Source organism: Eufriesea mexicana, unplaced genomic scaffold (assembly GCF_001483705.2).
Source record: "Eufriesea mexicana isolate 0111107269 unplaced genomic scaffold, ASM148370v2 scaffold956, whole genome shotgun sequence".
In the NCBI taxonomy this organism is placed as follows: domain Eukaryota; kingdom Metazoa; phylum Arthropoda; class Insecta; order Hymenoptera; family Apidae; genus Eufriesea; species Eufriesea mexicana.
The window spans coordinates 375,703-394,191 of NW_016909085.1; the positions used below are offsets into that span (position 1 = coordinate 375,703).

The 18,489-nt window shown below is 44.4% G+C and overlaps 1 protein-coding gene across 1 annotated transcript in view; it reads left to right on the forward strand.

The window, feature by feature from the left end:
• The first annotated feature begins 9,532 nt into the window (after positions 1–9,532).
• The window catches only part of 5-HT2A (5-hydroxytryptamine receptor 2A), a 30,642-nt gene continuing 21,685 nt past the window's right edge, over positions 9,533–18,489 (forward strand). The window contains exons 1-2 of the mRNA XM_017899554.1: positions 9,533–10,078; positions 10,234–10,525. Coding sequence (XP_017755043.1) covers positions 9,722–10,078; positions 10,234–10,525 — 649 coding nt within the window. The 5' untranslated portion in view covers positions 9,533–9,721. The remainder of the gene's footprint in view (positions 10,079–10,233; positions 10,526–18,489) is intronic.

Here is an 18,489-nt window from a genome sequence, read left to right on the forward strand (position 1 = left end):
AGCTATGCTAATTGATATTTTCCACTCGACGATATCCACGGTATTAATTGCAAGAGTAATTAATTGGCTGGTGTATATACGTCGAAATATTTCCATGGAACGAGGAAGAAAAAGTTTCAGGTGAAATAGTCGGTGCTTGATCCATCGTCTAAAGCATTTCGCGTTCTGAAGAAAGATTTCTAATTAGTCGCCTGCTTGATTAACGGAAACTAAAGATGCCGAGACGAGAGGACTGGAATAAATATTACAAGAGAGATCAGCTTTTCATCTGCTGTTTGCACTGTTAGGAAAAGGATCAAAGATTTTTTCATTTGCCAAAAGAGAAATGGAGAATTGGGACTGCAGGATTGACTGACTCGATCAATCGAATGCCTTTGACAAGTTGCCAGCAAGATAATTGGAAATGAGAATATGCGGCCTATAGTTTCAACGTTGTTTCAATATCTTTTCGGTGGAAATTCTAATATAGTCTGTTTCGTCGTCTCATATCCCCCCGAAAGCTCCTAATCATTATTATTCGCGTTAGATGTCCTCATCAAAGGAGATCCTTTGACCACGGAAAGGAGCAGTTTTGTTGTTCCGAGTGGTCTTTGCGAGACAATGGGTCACGATAGGTTTGGGGCTAAAGCTGTGTCAGTGGTTCCTTGGAAGAATGAGCGAACAAAAGATCGTTTCATAAAGGTTCCCGTGGCATCGATAAGCACAGGATTACACCGATGTAATTTATGCTCGTGTCCTTTCTTCGAATGAAGGACAACGGCGTCCTTGCCGGAAGCGTGTTCCAATAAAACAGAATGGAAGAAATAAGAACCCGAAGTCGGGGGTTACGCAATATCGTGCGACCAATCTTCGGTTAAGAGACTTCGACGCATGTATATTCGAAAAATCCAGATTATTCTCAAAAGTATACAAGTGTATTCGTATTAACGATGATTTTAAGTATCTAATAGTAAATTATACTAAATCCTAAGTATTTTATATATTTTAAGGATTCATGGAAAGGGAAGGACCCTTGTTTGGCCTAATTCCTATGTCTCCAGGTCTAATTGGCTTTCCAAATTTCTCTCCCCCTCGTATCTATAAATTTAGACAATCGATGAGACATTCCATTGGACAGACAACAGAAACGTAGTGGTATAAAATAGGGTACATACGAAGAATATTCTACGAAACGAGAAAACTTTTGAGGAAATCGTTGATTCAATCAGGAGGAATATTTTACTTGCTGGGATATTGTCTGAAACGAATTGTGAGCTCGTGAAACGAATCTTCCTCACGAATATGGTAACCTCCGTCGTAAGTACGGCGTTCTCGCAACAATATTGAAATATCACGGCTGATATTCGAGAAGTGAACCGTATGAAAGAAGCGTGACTCTTGATATTTAGAATTTTCGTTTTCAATAGAGTAAGAGGAAAACGCGAGAAAAGATCAGGAACCTATACATGTCGATATATCAATGAGAAATGAGAGAAATAATTTAGATTTATGTAATTAGAACGAATTGGAATTGTTGATAGAATGGACAAACTCGGGATGAAGAATTAATCGTTTGATAACACTGTTCGATATGAATTTTAATCTGAAATATCTATTGGATAATTTTTGTAATAACATCATTTCCAGGATTTCTTTTGTTGCAATTTCGTTGCAAAGACTTGCGATCAGCGCCATCTGTGATTTTTTACTCGAAACTTTTGACGATCAGCGCGCTTGTACTTAACGACTGAGAATATCGGTATAGCGAGTTACTTTTGATGTTGCTGCGAGCTTCCTAGTGAAGCTGGGAGTGCGAGCTTTTGGTATGTAAAAGCTTACAGTGTGTACTACATGTACGTATGGTTATAGCGAGCTTTCGAGTTTGCCAGATTTTTTACTGATTTTTGCTTGAAAGATTCCGGTCTTAGAGTGAGTAGCGAAAGTTAACATTTCTCGATGACGGCCGAATCGATTGCGGGATGAATCAATCTAATCCTTAGGAGCATACGTGTCATGTGTGTAAATTGCGTGGGCATAAGTCACGTGGTTTGAATTTTACAGCGTTTCAAAGACAGAATCTATAAGATTGAGTATGTCGATATAGCGAGTAACTTTTGATGCTGCTGTGAGCTTCCTAGTGAAGCTGGGATTGCGAGCTTTTAGTATGTGAGAGCTTACAGTGTGCACTACACGTACGTATGGTTATCGCGAGCTTTCAAGCTTGCAAGATTTTTTACTGACTTTAGTCGAAAGATTCCGGTCTTAGAGTGAGTAACGAAAGTTGACATTTCTCGATGACGGTCGAATCGATTGCAGGTTGAATCAATCTAATCCCTACGAGCATACGTGTCATGTGTGTAAATTGCGTGGGCGTAAGTCACGTGGTTCGAATTTTGCAGCGTTTCAAAGACAGACATAATTCCCTTGAATTCTCATGTCAAAACTTTTGCAGTCTCTGTGAGAAATCTTTGGCCAATTTCACGATTTTGTATCAGGATAACATAACACGTAAGGAGGTCTAACGTAGAGCCAATTCCAAGAAATGACGTCATTTCCAAGAATTCTCGGACAATACTTCTGCCGCCTCGGAGGAAATTTTCTGGCCGACTTCGCGATTTTGTATCAGGAGAACATAATACGCATGGAGGTCTAGCATTACGCTAATTCCAAGAAATGACGTCATTTCCAAGAATTCTCGGGCAATACTTCTGCCGCCACGAAGAAAATTTTCTGGCCGATTTCGCGATTTTGTATCAGGAGAACATAATACGACAAGAGCTCGTTTGACGATGCAGTTCCAAGAAATGACGTCATTTCCAAGAATTCAGAGCACTATGCTTTCGCAGCACGCGCGGACAATACTTTTGCAGCAAGAGTGGACAATACTTTTGCCGCCACTTTAGACAATACTTTTGCCGCCACTTTGGACAATACTTTTGCCGCCACTTTGGACAATACTTTTGCCGCTACTTTGGACAATACTTTTGCCACCTCGATGGACAATACTTTTGCTGCTACTTTGGACAATACTTTTGCCGCTACTTTGGACAATACTTTTGCCGCCTCGGCGGACAATACTTTTGCGGCCTGGAAGAAAAAATTTTGACCCATTTCGCGATATTGTATCAGGAGAATATAACATGAAAGGAGGTCTATCCCCGAGCCAGTTCCAAGAAATGACGTCATTTCCCAGAATTCTCGGACAATACATATGTGGCCTCCAGGAAAGTTTCCTGGCCGATTTCGCGATTTTGTATCAGGAGAACATAACACGAAAGGAGGTTTATCATAGAGCCATTTCCAAGAAATCTCGGACAATACCTTTGCGGCCTCCAGGAAAATTTCCTGGCCGATTTCGCGATTTTGTATCAGGAGAATATAACATGAAAGAAGGTCTAGCATCGAACCATTTCCAAGAAATGACGTCATTTCCAAGAATTCTAGGGTCATACGTTTTCCGCCTCGGCAAGAACTTTTCGAGCGATTTCGCGATTTTGTATTAGGATAACATAATATGATAGGAGGTCGTTCGCCGACAGATTCTTAGAAATGACATCTCTTTCCAAAAATTCTATCGGGACGTATTTCATAGCGTTTTTACGTGAATATAGATATTACATATAGACTACTCGTTGCAGGAAATTTTAACTATTATACTTACCTTACTTACCTTACTTTCCTTACTTACCTTTCATCCCCTACTTCGTTCTTCTTACTTTACATATTACTTCAACAGATATTGTCCACTTTTAATTTTCAACGTCCGAAGAGAACATTGAAAATTTACAAGAGATAGGAAATATCTTAAACTTTGTGCGTAGCTCTCAGCTTGGTATCGTTTGCCAAAGATTTCTCTTCGGAAAACGATACCAATTACCAGGTCTCACCACGTGGAGGTGGCTACGCATCGAGACCCGACATGCGCCCTAGTGGCGCAGCCTGCTGGTGCTACCTGTATCAAAGGTACCCTAATCTAACTTGGAGCGAATTAAGTTAAAGTGACTCTACTGACACTTTATCTTATTTTGTGTCTTACAAAGGGAACTTCGATACGGTATACTGAAACTCTACTGTCGCAACGCTAAGATATTTTCAAGTTCCCATAAAAATAGGGAATGAAATATCAAACACGCGAGCTAATAGAAAATCGCGACGCGCCCGAACGAGTTCGCGATTATTCGAAAGACCGACTAGCCTAGGCGATGTACTCCCGTGTACAGAGATAACTTCATACCTCGGCACCCTCCCGATCGGGCCTAGCTCAATTCCAGTCACTGTCGCACTCGCCAAGACTTACACGTGGACCAAGGATAGTCCCTGAACCAATGAAACTTCTAGTGTCAACGCGAGGGCCCTGCTGGGCGGTTGCCGGCCAAGACAGACACTTCGCATCCCAGCCACACGGGGTAGAACTTAATCATCCCTGTGGTCTAACCGTAGATGGTACTAGTCCGTCAGCCAGCATGTGCCCGAGCCCCAGTCGCGTACGACTTAGGCAGCGGACCGCCCCGTCGAGGTCAGAAGACGCACTGATCCGAGGGGGTCACCCTGGAACCCGATGCATGACGAGATTGACAGTGACTGGAAATGAGTGTCGGAGACGAGTCGTGAGGATGACTTACGAAGCATGTACTTATCGAGTACACGAGAGCACGTCGCGTAGGCTAGTCGGTACTTACGAACGATCGCGATTATCGCGAGAACAATTATGTTCTATTTGCTAAACGAGGGGGATAAGAAAATGATAGAGAATTTATAAATTTCGCTCCAAGTTAGGTAGCTTACCTTTGTACAGATAGCGCGCACATGATACTTAGTCTATGGATCTATCTTATGATTACTTAAAAGTAAACGCACGCATCGTTCATTGATGTGTCGCAAACAGAATCTTGAGAAACCTAAAAGCTAAAACAGAATATATTATTGTTAATATGTAGCTGAAAGGAAAGGGATTAGTACGAGGAAACCATCAAGGATAATAACCAAATGGAACGAGCAAGCCAACGACGAGACCTGAGCAACATAACTACGAGACAGAAACATTCCAACGGTGAGATATAAACATACCAACGAGGAAGCGCTCGAGTATTATACGAAATACTCGAACGCTCTAACGAAAACAAATCGAACGGAAGTCGTAAAATTTGTGAAAGGAAAGATTTAGCCAACGATGAGACATAAGTAAACCAACGACGAAGCATTCGAATATTGTACGAAATACTCGAATGCTGAAACAAAGAGACAAATAGAATGAAAGAAATAAAATCTGGAAGAAGAAAAATAATTAGAACCTGAAAGAAGAAATTATTGTTAAATTATTTAAGAGAGTGGACAATGGCCACTGAATAGCCATTGATCTAGCCAACGATGATATACAAATAAACCAACGACGAAGCATTCGAATATTGTACAAAATATTCGAATGCACAAACAATGAAATCTAGAATAAAAGAAATAGAATCTGAAAGAAGAAAGATAATTAAAAGCTGAAACAAAAAATAATTAGTACCTGGAAGAAAAATATTAACGCGGACCCTCCGAAGTCGAAGCGACAACTGGCTCGAGCCTGCACGCGGGCCCCTTATATAGCGGCGGCCGGGCGAAGATCGGCGAAAATTTCCGAACTTTACCGATTCCTTTAAAAGTTACATTTCCGCTGTAATAACTAATAATTTATTAACTTTTTTGACTTTTATCGTTAATATACGTTACAAACTATTTGTTAACAACAATTTTAATTTGCTATTGACAATAAATTTATTAATTTATTAGCTTTTTGTAAGTTACGAATACATTTTAACACAAATACGTCGTTTGTTTAAGTAGTAGCTAATAATTTATTAACTTTTTTGACTTTTATCGTTAATATACGTTACAAACTATTTGTTATCAACAATTTTAATTTGCTATTAACAATAAATTTATTAATTTATTAGCTTTTTGTAAGTTACGAATACATTTTAACACAAATACGTTGTTTGTTTAAGTAGTAGCTAATAATTTATTAACTTTTTTTACTTTTATCGTTAATATACGTTGCAAAATATTTGTTCTTAACAATAAATGTAGTAATTTATTAACTTTTTGCTAATTATAGATACATTTTCACGCAAATACGTTATATATACTAGTAATAGCCTATAATTTAGTAATTTTTCCACTTGTATTATAAATTTACGTTGTGACCAATTTGTTATTAGAAATAAGAGTAATAATTTTTAAACTTTTGCAAATTATAGGTACCTTTAAACACTAGTATGATATTGTTCAAGTAATAACCAATGAATGAATCCTTTTCATGTATTATAAATTTACGCTATGAACAATTTATTATTAATAACAAATTGGATTATTTATTCATTTTTATGAACTATAACTGTATTTGAATGACGTCATTGCCAAGAATTCTATCCACTTACTTCTCGCAGCCCCAAAAATCGTCAAATGTTTAACTGAAACATCGAAAATTTACAAAAGATAGGAAATATCTTAAACTTTGTGCGCAGCTCTTAGCTTGGTATCGTTTTCCAAGAATTATTTTTTGGAAAACGATACCAATTACCAGGTCTCATCACGTGGAGGTGGCTGCGCATCGAGACCCGACATGCGCCCTAGTGGCGCATCCTACTGGCGCTATCTGTATCAAAGATATCTAATGTAACTTGGAGCGAAAGAAGTTAAAGCGAAAATCTACTGACACTTTATTTTATTTCGTGTCTAGCAAAGGGGACTTCGATTTGGTATACTACAACTCTATTCTCACAACACTAAGATATTTTATTTCTTACAAAAATAGGGAATAAAATATAAAACACGCGAGCAACTTAACTTTAACTTTATTTATGTTTCTGGAATATAAATTTCAGTATAGAATATAAACACGGTACATACTGCATGGACGAAACGCATCCCTTTCTTTTTTCCATTCATCCCTTTCAGCACACGCTACCCTGAGGATGCTGTCTACCAACAGACTACAGCAATTGTGGAAGAAGGACCCCCTCGGGTTATTACGGATCAGAGAAGAAGTTGAAATTTATCGGACAGAGTGTAATTTATGAATGCTGAGTGATATGACGTTAATGAAATTTCCTTATTCGAGCCTGATCGTCAATGATCTGACAGGTTAAAGGGGTGGATCGGAAATGGGTTACCAATTTCCAGAAATTCTCGCTGCCTAGAATCTGCTTTAAATATCACCTTACCGTGGCGAACGCCGCAAACTCGTGGAAAAATTGTTTCTATCAGTCTCGCGTTGAATTTCGGCAACGATATACGTTCCTCGCAGCAGCGTAGAATCTCATACTCGCACGATGATCCCACTTTCAGATCTGAAATCATATTTGGGAACGTACTTTCGTAAATTCTTCGCAGAATTCAACCGCGGCTGTAATAAAAATTCCTGGCGCCATTTTCAATTACGTATTCCTTCGCGAAGCGTTATGGATTTTAGAAACGGGCTATTTATGGGAGCAGCAGGGCTTGCACTTCATCATGGTCCACAGCTATCGTTATTAAACTTCATATATGAGATGTTTCAAGAGCATGACAGGGTATTCTCGCGATTCCACGAGTTATTTGCCGTTTCGAAGAAATCTTGGGGTGGGATGTTAATCGACTTTCCATGATATATGCAGACTAAATATTTTCCACGAAACGCGCGTATAAAACAGGAGATTAAGCGATTCCGTTTTTATCGACACTTCGTTAGTGGGGATTGTTCGTGATTATTCGAAGCAGAAAGACGAACGCAATTTCTTCAACTCGCCGGCGAATAGTGCATGGGCCGCAGAAGAAGCGCGTTCTGCGAAAAGTTCGAAAAATTCGTGCCCCGCTAATTAGCGATTATTGCAAGCTTTCAACTACGACTATTATAACGAGCGTTAATTAGAAACTGTTTACGCGTCACGCTTAAGAGGTTGGATTTGTTGCTGACAGAACATTATTCCGAAGTTTGCCAAGGGAACATGGCGCCCGCTGCCTTCGAACTTTGGCAAGTTAAATTCTCTGCTCACCCGTGTACGTTGTGCGTTTATCGTTCCCAGATAGCAGCTATCGAATCTCGATGCTTAATATTATCTAATTCTAAAAATTTTTCGATTAAAACACGAATAATATAATCCTTCTCGCCTCTTTCTACGGGATCGAGGAGAAAGGTAATCGTTGCCGTGAAAATCGTGCGTTATCTGCCTCCGTTGAGAGGAAGTGGCTTACACAAACACTCGAATCGATGCAATATCGATAGAGCGGAATACATAAGCGGATAATATTTCCTCGGTACATCTAGCGACGGTTTAGCGAAATCCATAAATGGGGTGGTTTATTGCCGCCTATCAACGTCCCCCGTGGACGTGATTTATCCAACGGATTTAGGCGAGATACATATCGACACCGATGTCATCTTAAGCTCGCCCTATTTCTGATCGATGCAATATTATTATATCCTGGATCCCCGCGCAGCGTCCTCTGAATAAAAATTTCCCATCCGACTTTCAAAAAATACCCCGTTCCCACCGATTTCGCAGTATTTCGCACTCACCTCCATTCTCGATCGATTTTCTAAGCTCTCCGTTCGTTTTGTAATCCCCGATAAATATTCCATTTGCGCGATCACAGAGAGCGACTATGACGTCTGCACGTGAACCGTGACAAAGCAACCGATAGATCACGCGACGCCTTCGATCGCTGTTGTCCTTTTTACCGGATGAATAATTTAAACGTCGGTTCCTTGCGGACTTAACCCACCACGCTGCCCGTGTTTTCAAGCAGAATTCGGCAAACACAGAGATGTTCCAAAGCCAGCAAAGCCAGCAAAATTGTCTCCAAGTCTCGCGAAATATCAGGAATATCGCGCGTCCTCGACGCGAGAGAAAAACAATCAAAGGTCCTGGAAGAGAAAAAAGAAAACGAAGGACCATTCGATTTAGGAACATTTCCACCATACGAAACGACGAAGGTTGGCTTCGCGTTCCCAGCGGATCAATGTCCGGGACCAGCCATTTCGGTCTCGCCGTCCGAGCAACCCCCGGATCCAATTTTTCGTCTCTCCCGAATATTTTTTCCTCTTCTTCTCCTTTTACAGGTTCGGATTCTCCGCGAGGGAAGCGAGTACTTGCACTAATAATGTCGCGCGCGATAAACCGATTCCTCGAGGGAGAGCTTGAAACTGTCGTCGTTTGTTCTAGGTAACAGAGACGAAGAAGCTGGCCGAGTGAAAGCTACAGCGCGATCCCTGAGCGGCAAAGTAGCGCGGTCGGTCGTAAAGCCAGGCCTGAAGAATCCATAAACTGACCGAGCAACGGGGAATCCCGTCGCCGACGCTGTCAACGCTGCTGTCGCCGAATAAACGCCCTTCGACATCGGCATCGCGTTTCTCCCTCGCAGTTTCCTGCTCCTAACTCCATTCGGAAGCGTCGCCATTTCGGAAACCTTTTCAAATCCGTATTCCGCCATTCGCGTGGATTTTCCCGTGCGTTTGCGTACCGCGCGTGGAGATCGAACAGCAGACTCTGGCTCGGCGCTGTCAAAGTCTCGTGCTGTCAAAGTGGTCGCGAGTGGCGAACGGTGAGCCGTGGAAGAAGTAATTATGTGGAAGGGAAGACAAAGCGGAGAATCGCGGGTGGCCAGGATCACCAGGCGCTGCACGTTCGTGGACAAGGTGCCCTAGTTCAGGGATGACAGAGTGTCAGTGAGTCGTGATCTGTCGTCCGGCACGGGTCAAGTCGATGACGTTAGGACACGGATGTACATATCGGACAACAACTCCCTGTCGATAGAATTTGCCGGCGAAATGGAGGGGAACCTGACCAGCTCTTGGACGAGCAACCTGACCGCGATGCTGCACCAGCTGCCCTGTAACGATAGCTTTCTCGGCTGCATCGAGGAGTGCGGGGCTAGCTCGTCGGGGTTCGATCATATGTGCACGGTGGAGAAGGGTACCTTCACGTCATCCATGACACTGCTCTGCAGGCCCTGCGATTACTCCAACTGCGACGTGAACGTGTCACTGGTTCTCAGCGGACTGGAGAGCATCGAGGGTGTCTTCTTGTCGAGGCTGCCGAGGTTCAGGGACTGCAACGAGACCAACTTTGACGATCAGGTGAGGGTTTAAAAGTAAATTAAAACTTCTATGGCAAGATACCTGTATTCGGTCCTGTTGTCGCTGATGAAAGAATCGCGTAATCCGAAAACTTTCTCGTCCACGTTTCAACGACTCTGCCAACGAGTTTTCCCTTTCTCTCGCTGCACCCGCAGATTTTGGAATGTACGCCAACGCAGAACGCTACGACGGAGGACCTGACGATCTCTTGTTCTCACCGGACAAAATTAAATTCGACTACGAGGAGTCGTCGCTTCGACTGGAGCTTCCTCTTTGTGGCGGTATTCATCGTAGCAGGTGGCCTGGGGAATATATTGGTCTGCCTGGCTGTGGGTCTCGACAGAAGACTGCACAATGTCACCAATTATTTCCTTTTGTCTCTCGCTGTGGCTGATTTGCTCGTCAGCCTGTTCGTGATGCCTTTGGGCGCCATCCCAGGATTCTTGGGTGAGTTTTTCCGTCGAGCGTCGTTGTCTCGCGAATTTCTGATTGATCCTCCTTCAGAAATATACACGGTAACTCCAGACGCGAATGTATATTTTCGTAGGAATCGCGTTAGTCGGGTTATTATTACCAGTTTCCTTTGCGATTCTGGCAAGGGAATCGCGATGTTATCCTTTGCCGTATAAATATCGTTACACGGAAATCCGCATTTGGAGATCGAGGAGTATCACTTTCCCACGCTATCTCGCGGTCCGTGGAATTTCTTTTATTTCACACGTTTTAAGATTCGGGATCGCGCACGATTGCACCATTTGCTGTTTTCTGCCGGTAACCGAATTCGAACAGTGGATGCAATACCTGTGGTCTGGAACGGCGCCAACACGGCGGAAACAAAGGTAACACGATCAGTCGATTAAATCGAGCTAATTAGTGGCCTGGCAAAGTTTTACGGCAATCCGCTGATCTATCGGCGATAAGATTCTTCGATCATTCGGCTGAAACGTGTTTCGACTCTCGTATCGAGGTTATCCCTTCGCGGAGAGATATGCCTTCCCTGCAACGATAAGTTACCCAAGTTGCAACGCGAAATCAGGGATTCGAGGAGTCTCGAACGCGCATCGATTGCCCTCGAAGCTCCCCTCGAGATTTAACGAGTAGTCTCGCGACGAAGTCGAAGCTTTTCTCGAGCGTTTCGAGGATTCGCGAGAAAATCGTTGGGATAACGAGTTCGTTGGGAAACAAAGGTTGAGACAAAGCATCGGAAAGTGCACTTTCTTCCACGAGCTGTAACAGTTCGAATCGTTCCTCCGTTAGTTCGCGTTAGGTTATACCTCTGCTGGTTTTCCATCCCTTAGCCACGTTGACCGTCAATTATTTCGCTGCGTTGGGTGCCGCGGCGGAAGTGGCGCGAGCTTTTGCACAACGACGAAACAAGAACAACGCGGGGAGGAATTCAAACGTCGATAAAGTTGGAGAACTTGACGGTAGTTGAATGTAATTACGCCGTATTGACGCGGGAACGCGAGCAAAACCGGATAAACTCGGGCAAGATTGTTCGCTTTAACGAAGCGGACGGGATCCGAGGTGCGTTTTAACAGCTTTCCCGGGCTACTCGAAAGTTGCCCGAGAGAGCGGGCAAGTTCTAGCGAGTGGAAAAAATTATAAAGCGATAAAATCCGATAACTCGAAGCCTGGCTGACGGGATCGGCCGATAAAGCTCAGCGAGAAAGCTCGACGCGTCTGCGAACTTTCGGCATTTCCCGCGATAAAATCCCGCGAACGTGTGATCGCCGAGTGTCCGTTTCAGGAATTCATTTTCAATAATCGCATAGTTGGCGAGAACTACGCGCTGCACTTTTTTCCAACTTTCTCAGAGGGAAGATGCTTTTATTCCTCGGCATCCGGACGCAAAGCTTCGCGCTGCTGACAAGCGGTTTCCGATCCAGCGAATATTCCGAGTGAATAAAACGGGGAAAGAATGTAATCTTCTCGATCTCGAAGATCCAATCCAAGCTGCAGATCCGACGAATGCAAACGACTTCGTTTCTCGATCCTCTAATCCTCGAAATTCGACCTTACGTTAAAACCGATTATTCGACAGGGGTAGAATCGACTCCTTTGAAATGCAACGAAATTGCACGAGGAGCAAAGGTTTAAGAAACGTTCGCGTGTCATCGCATCTTCCGGCTCTTTATCTCCTCCGCTCTGCAGGGAAGCGTTCCCCGTCGAACGATGACGCGTCCCGGGGCCGAAATTTATTTGACAGCAGTTAGGTCCAGTATATCAAAAGGGAACGCAGGCATATTCGCCCGTGAAAATTCACTCGTCTCTACGGGAGTGGAAAACGAACTGGCACAACTCGCGTTACGCCACGCTGCCTGCTAGCTCGGGATTCCGCCTCGCTCAGATTACATTCGCAACACGATCCGTGGCTTGAGTCGCGTGTTCTACGATGATAGAGAGTCACGGAAACGGGAGACTATCCGCGAAGAAAGGATATGCGAGATGTACAGCCGCGATTCGCGCCTGGTGATCAAGGTTGACGAAAAATACCGGATCCGAGACTACGGGTCTCGTTAGGTTCCTCTTGCTTCTGCCAAGTTTCCATTCTGCAAAACCGTTCGTACGTGACTCGTAACTTTGGAACGTTTCGAACGATCCACGGGAAGATTCATCGCGGGAACGTATTCGAGATAGTTGCCCGTTCGAGAAATTTACTCGGAGAATCGACGAGATATCGCGTCAGTTATACGTCTCCCGAAGGTATTTGTACCCGGTGAGAAACGAGGAAAACTTTGGTAACCGGTGCTCGATAAACGCCAGAATGAATAGATGTACGGGGGTTCAGCGTGTCACCGAGCCTATGTCGTTGTTTCGCATGATCGAGAGGACTGCCGGGAAGAGCGAACAAATCTACTTTGTCACCGATGGAGCAGACGTTCCGGGGAAACTCTGCGTGAAAGAGACGTGGGAAAATTTCAAATTATATTCGAAAAATAAAATCAAAGATAGACTACGGTCCAACAAATTTTGCATCTTACTTTTCCGAGAGAAATCTCTATTTCTATGGTGTCGCCCTGCATCGAGATCTATCAATGGTTGTCATAGAGCCTGTAAAAATCTTGCCTTTGACAGTCCACCGTCTGCGCCACGCGTCACAGAAGACTTCCATTCTCCGTTTATCTCACACCACCTGGAAATAGAAAATATAATCAGAAAGAAAAGTCTCTTTTGATTTATTAATCCGATCTTTACCTCGATTTCTAAACGCTTTATACGCCAGCTTCGTATCTCGGTCGGGAACGCGGAAGGAACGACCATCGTGTCATCTCGAATGGTAATATCTGGCCATTATCGCGCGCTATTCGTCGAACGCGCTAATGTCCCATCAAAGTTTCATTTCCAGTTCACCGGTACAAAACGACATTGTGAAATTGCTCGATAAACAGCGGGACGGCTAAACCGAGGATAAATGTTGCTCGGTAATTCGGACCACGGTACTTTGGTTCACCATAGTGTCGGTTAAATCGCAATTAAGCACAGGTCTCGCTCGTGCCAGCGCCGTGAAAGCTAGGGATACGTGGAATGGACGTTTTTACTTGACTGACAGCCGGAGAAACGAGATTAAACGCGACGAAACGGTTGGCGAAACGTGCGCGATTTTTGACAGTTTTCACCCATGGCAACGCGCGGTGTGGCCGATACGCCACGAGCTGTGCTTGAAAAATTAAAACGCGGAATCGTCGATTTTGCTCGATTCCGTTTCATTAAATATAACACGCGGGTGCCACGGGATACGGGCACACAACGGAATTCTCGATGCTCGAGTGTTCAAACACGAGCACCGTGCCAGCGAGATCACGCGAAATTCGTTTTCTCCGATTTTGTTTGAGCTGCTCTGTTTGACGAAGACTGTTTTCATCCAGGTCCCGATCCTTATCCGTGCATACACGGCCGCTCGTATTCGCCGCGGACGCGAAAAAATACCGCGCTATCGTACACCTACCTATTCCCGCGCGGAATTTATCGTTTCCGCAAGAGATTCGAGAAGGTTCGCGGGAACTTGATAAATGGACTTGTCGAAAAAGCGGGGTAACCGTGCTGGAAATGACCACCGCTCTGCCCACAATTGAGGTATATTTCGTTTTTATAGGCAGACAGCCGGCCGATGCGTCCGGGTATTCTTCCTCGTTCGTTAAAAATGGAAATTGACAACGGTCAGTTGGCAGAAGCAAAACTCCGCGATCCTCTAGGGGAATCCGATGGATCCGTGCTGGTAATTAATTTTTCCCGCCATCTTCTTGCTCGGTCATCCCTGTTCGGCCGTTTAGAAAATCGATGAGACGGCAAACATTTGCCCAGAATGTTTCCAGCATCCCTCACCGCCACGGTTCCCTGCAACCCCGGGAATAAAGAATATCGCGCGTCGAAAGTTTCTGAAATTTTTCCACGCCGAATTACTTTGATCGAACGGATTTCCAAACTTACCATACTCCGCGAGTTAGTTTCCCAAGCTGTGTCTGGCTCTGGCTCGCGTTGTTTCAAATCGTTCCGCCAACTTGGACATTTCGGTATCGACGGCAGCCTTCACCCAGCCATCCAATGCAGCCGATCCTGAAAAATAGCATTGGCGGGCGCATTAGTCGAGTTGGATGGATCTAACGCGGGGTTCGCGGCTGCCATTTTTAAATGGGGAAACATTTTTAAATAGGGAAAAATTTCTGTAAGGGGAGGAGAAGAGAGGCCTGGATTAAACGAGTTTATTACTCGATGACCGATTATACTTTACTCCGTTGGATACGATATTCTTTCGTTCCTACCACACGCCTAAAACTTTTCCCGTCCGCGAAGTCTCTCTCGTGGAACGAAGCTACGTGTCAAAGATGGTAATATAAAGATGGTCGGTCTTTTGACGTAAATCTTTCGAAGAAAAAAGAGAAGGCAAAACTGACCATTGCAATAAAGATTGCAATTCTTTGCGAAGAGAGCTAAGAGGAATGATAGCACTTGTCTTAATTTTTTACTCTTACTTAATTTTTGTGGCCGGTGACTATGGTCATCCCTCGTGTGTAGATGGCATCTCGTGGTCGGTGACTATAGTCACCCATAATAGCGAAGGGGTTAACGGTGGGCCCTCTTTGTCCATCCGCTGCGAAGATGAAGCGGATCGCCGCTTCGTTTTGAGACTCCGATTATTATTGCTACGTTCTCATAATTCACGTCGCCTTATGGGTAACCTGAGCTTGCATACTTTTACGTTTCCAAGTACCCATCGATATACGAGATATTGGGAACTCGAGTAATCACCGAATTCGTAGTTATCTATAACAGAAGGCAATAATTATCATTTTAAATAAGGAAATATTACCAAGTACCCATCGGTATACGAAATATCAAACACTGAGCTAATCACAGAATTCATATTTACCTAGAGCAGAAGACGTTCGACGATAATTATCAAATTATTAATAATTTTCCGAGGTAGAGATTAAAGTATGGTACCCTTTGACCTAAGCCCCCTACTCGAAGCACTCTTTTGTGAGAGGTATCTTTATTTGGATGGCAGCACCCTGTATCGAGATCTGCGTTTGCTTCGAGGAACCATCCAACTTAACAATTCTCGAAGCAGGGTTGAGTGACGCAATGGGTCGTCATAGGGCCTATAAAAACATAGCTGAAGGGTTCGACGATATTCTTTGACAATCCACAGTCTGCACCACGCATCACAGAAGACTTCGAGTCTTCGTATATTCTGCACCTGCAAAGAAATATAAAATATAATCAGAATCAAAAGTTCGTTTCGACTTATAAATCCGATCTCTGCTACACTTTCCAGCGAAAAGACCGCCTATTCTTGATCCAACGAAACATCGTAGGGAACGAACATCGTGGAGAGATTTACAGAGAGTGTATGTTTGAGATGCAGTGATTCGTAGGAATTCTGTAACAGAGGGACGTGCAGGCTCGAGCTGATTAAACCTGTCCGCGGGATGCGGTTCAACGAAATCCTCGGGCCCTGAAACGAGCCAGCTGTCCGTGTTGGATCGCCTGGTTGAAAGTGAACGTAACTCCTCTTCCGGGGCTAAATGAAACGAAAAGAAAGGGATTTTTCACTCTGGACATTTTTACGGACTCCGAAAACCGCGTCGCGACTGAGATATTCTCCGCCCCATCGAATCCGACGAATTCGGCGAACACCCGATGCGAAATTAATTCTTGGTAAAAATAATAAAAGGCAAAATACGGCATTTCGGAAATTGCCATGCCTACGAACGATATTTCGCGCCTCGATAAATCTCGTTTCGCAGCTGTGCGTTCGCGTGTAGGTGGTACGTGTGCGCCTATATTTCCACGATTACAGTGGCTCTTCTTTCGCGTTATTTCGACTGGCAAAATGGCGTTCGACCGCAAAGCTCCCTATTGCTGGTATTTCGCCTCTACTCCGCAACATTACGCGTGCCGATGGAAAAAGCTGTTTTCATTTTCACCGGCTCCCGAATAGGCGAGCTTTAAATGCGCATTTTATCACGCATACACGTATCCGGCGTTATTCGCGTGTCGCTCAGCGATACGATTTTTCTCGCGTGAAACCGGGTTAGGGGATTCCGCTTCTGGTTCTAATTACCGACGGGAAAATAGGGGAAAAATGCGTCGGAGTCGAATACGGTGTACAGCGCACGTTGATTTACTTGTTTGCTAATTAATTAAGAGTTAGGCGAGCCTCGAAGGTATCGAGTATTTGGCCGAGGTATTCGGTCAAATATTTAGTCCTTTGCGGTGCAGTGTCCACCTTCTCTCGGGCTCGTCTCTCGTTTCGCTTCGTCGGGAACTGTGACTCTGGAAATTTCGTCGGATACGTCAGCCTGGCTCCGAAATCCATTATGCCCGGCGAGACATTGTTCCGCGCGATGAATCCTCCTTTGTATTAGCGCGTTTTAGCTTCTACACGGGGACCGGATAAAGGACGAATCGATCAAAGACTGGACTGAAAAGTCGCTCTACGTAATGGCTAATAACAGCCACCAGCAGGACCCTCTTCGATCTCTTGGCGGAATTCTACCCGAACGCCGATAATCGCGTGGGACAGTCCTTCCTGAGCGATGCAATCCGAGCCACTCGCAGTGTGCTAGCGTGAAATTTCGCGATGGACAGGCGTCACTTGGTCTCATTGGAGATGTTCGATGCTGCACCGGCTGTCATCGTCTATATTTCATGCCAGCTGACCAGCCGTAATTAGAACTCCTCTCTGGCCAATTTCAGTCCGATTCAACGTTAGCGCTGCCAAGCCTCGTCCTCCATGCGCTCGAAACTCTTATCGAAATAGGTTTTATCGAAATCTGAACGTTCCCGTTGTGTCACCCGATCGAGATACGTCTCTACGTGTGGTCGAGATGCGATGTGACGAGTTCGACGCGTCCGCTAGTTGCAGCTGCATTAAAATGCACGGAACAGGCTAGTGTCCGGGAACGTGTTTCATGGGATACGTGTACGTGCAGATTTCGTCCGGCGTGTTTAGGTACCGGTTCGTTGTATGATTAAGTGACCCAGTTGGAAAAAAGTTTCGCAGCATTTCCTGTGTATTGTTTCCGATCCGGAACTGTCTCTTTCGCCGATATTGGTTCGCTGGTTCTATCGCACGTTCCTCGAAGAATATCCACAGCCTCGCGTATTCCTCCGCGATTTCGCATGGAAATTAACGAGCAGAGTGCATCGCACTGGAATTACGTACGCTTAACCCAACAGCCGACAGTGGCAAGACCGACGTCACTTTGGAGACGTACTTACGAGATGAAAATGGAAACTTTGCCCTCCTTTTAGCCAAAAATCCTCGTCTTGCGCGAACAATTGCGCTGTCACGCTTGCGGCAGGCCATCCGAGGTATTAAATCGTCTCGGAAAATTCTTCGGAATCGTTTCATCTGCAGTGGAAACAAATAGAGCCGCTTTTAGTAGCAAAGGACCAGGCTTTTAAGAAACTAAATAAACACGTCGAGCAACCGCGGAAGACATCTTTGTTGAACTTACAAATAAAGGCGTGCAGCATCTGGCATTCATCCGACTGAGCTCTGTACCGGTGCATGCAGTGCCACGAAGCAGGTGTAGCGAATCATTCGAAATTGTAAACTGGAAAAGACAAATCCGAGCGAAACTTTAGACATCGTCATCGTCGTCGTCATCGTCGTAGACGAATGCGTGTCACGTGTAATTACACGGTCGTGCACGTTACCTGGATCCGCGTACGTAAATACACGGATAAATAAGAATTCTGTTCGCGTCGTCCTTGCGTCGTATTTTCCTTGCATCATATTTTCCTTACGTCAGCCATTGTCCTCCTACTTCGACTGGCAAATATGCTCGAGCAATTTCGATCATTCGCAACTGTTCCGAAGCGTCTGATTCTCCTTTCTGGAATGAAAAGATCAAAGTTTAATCGATGTTCAGCTTCTACAGTTTCATTCACGTGTAAAA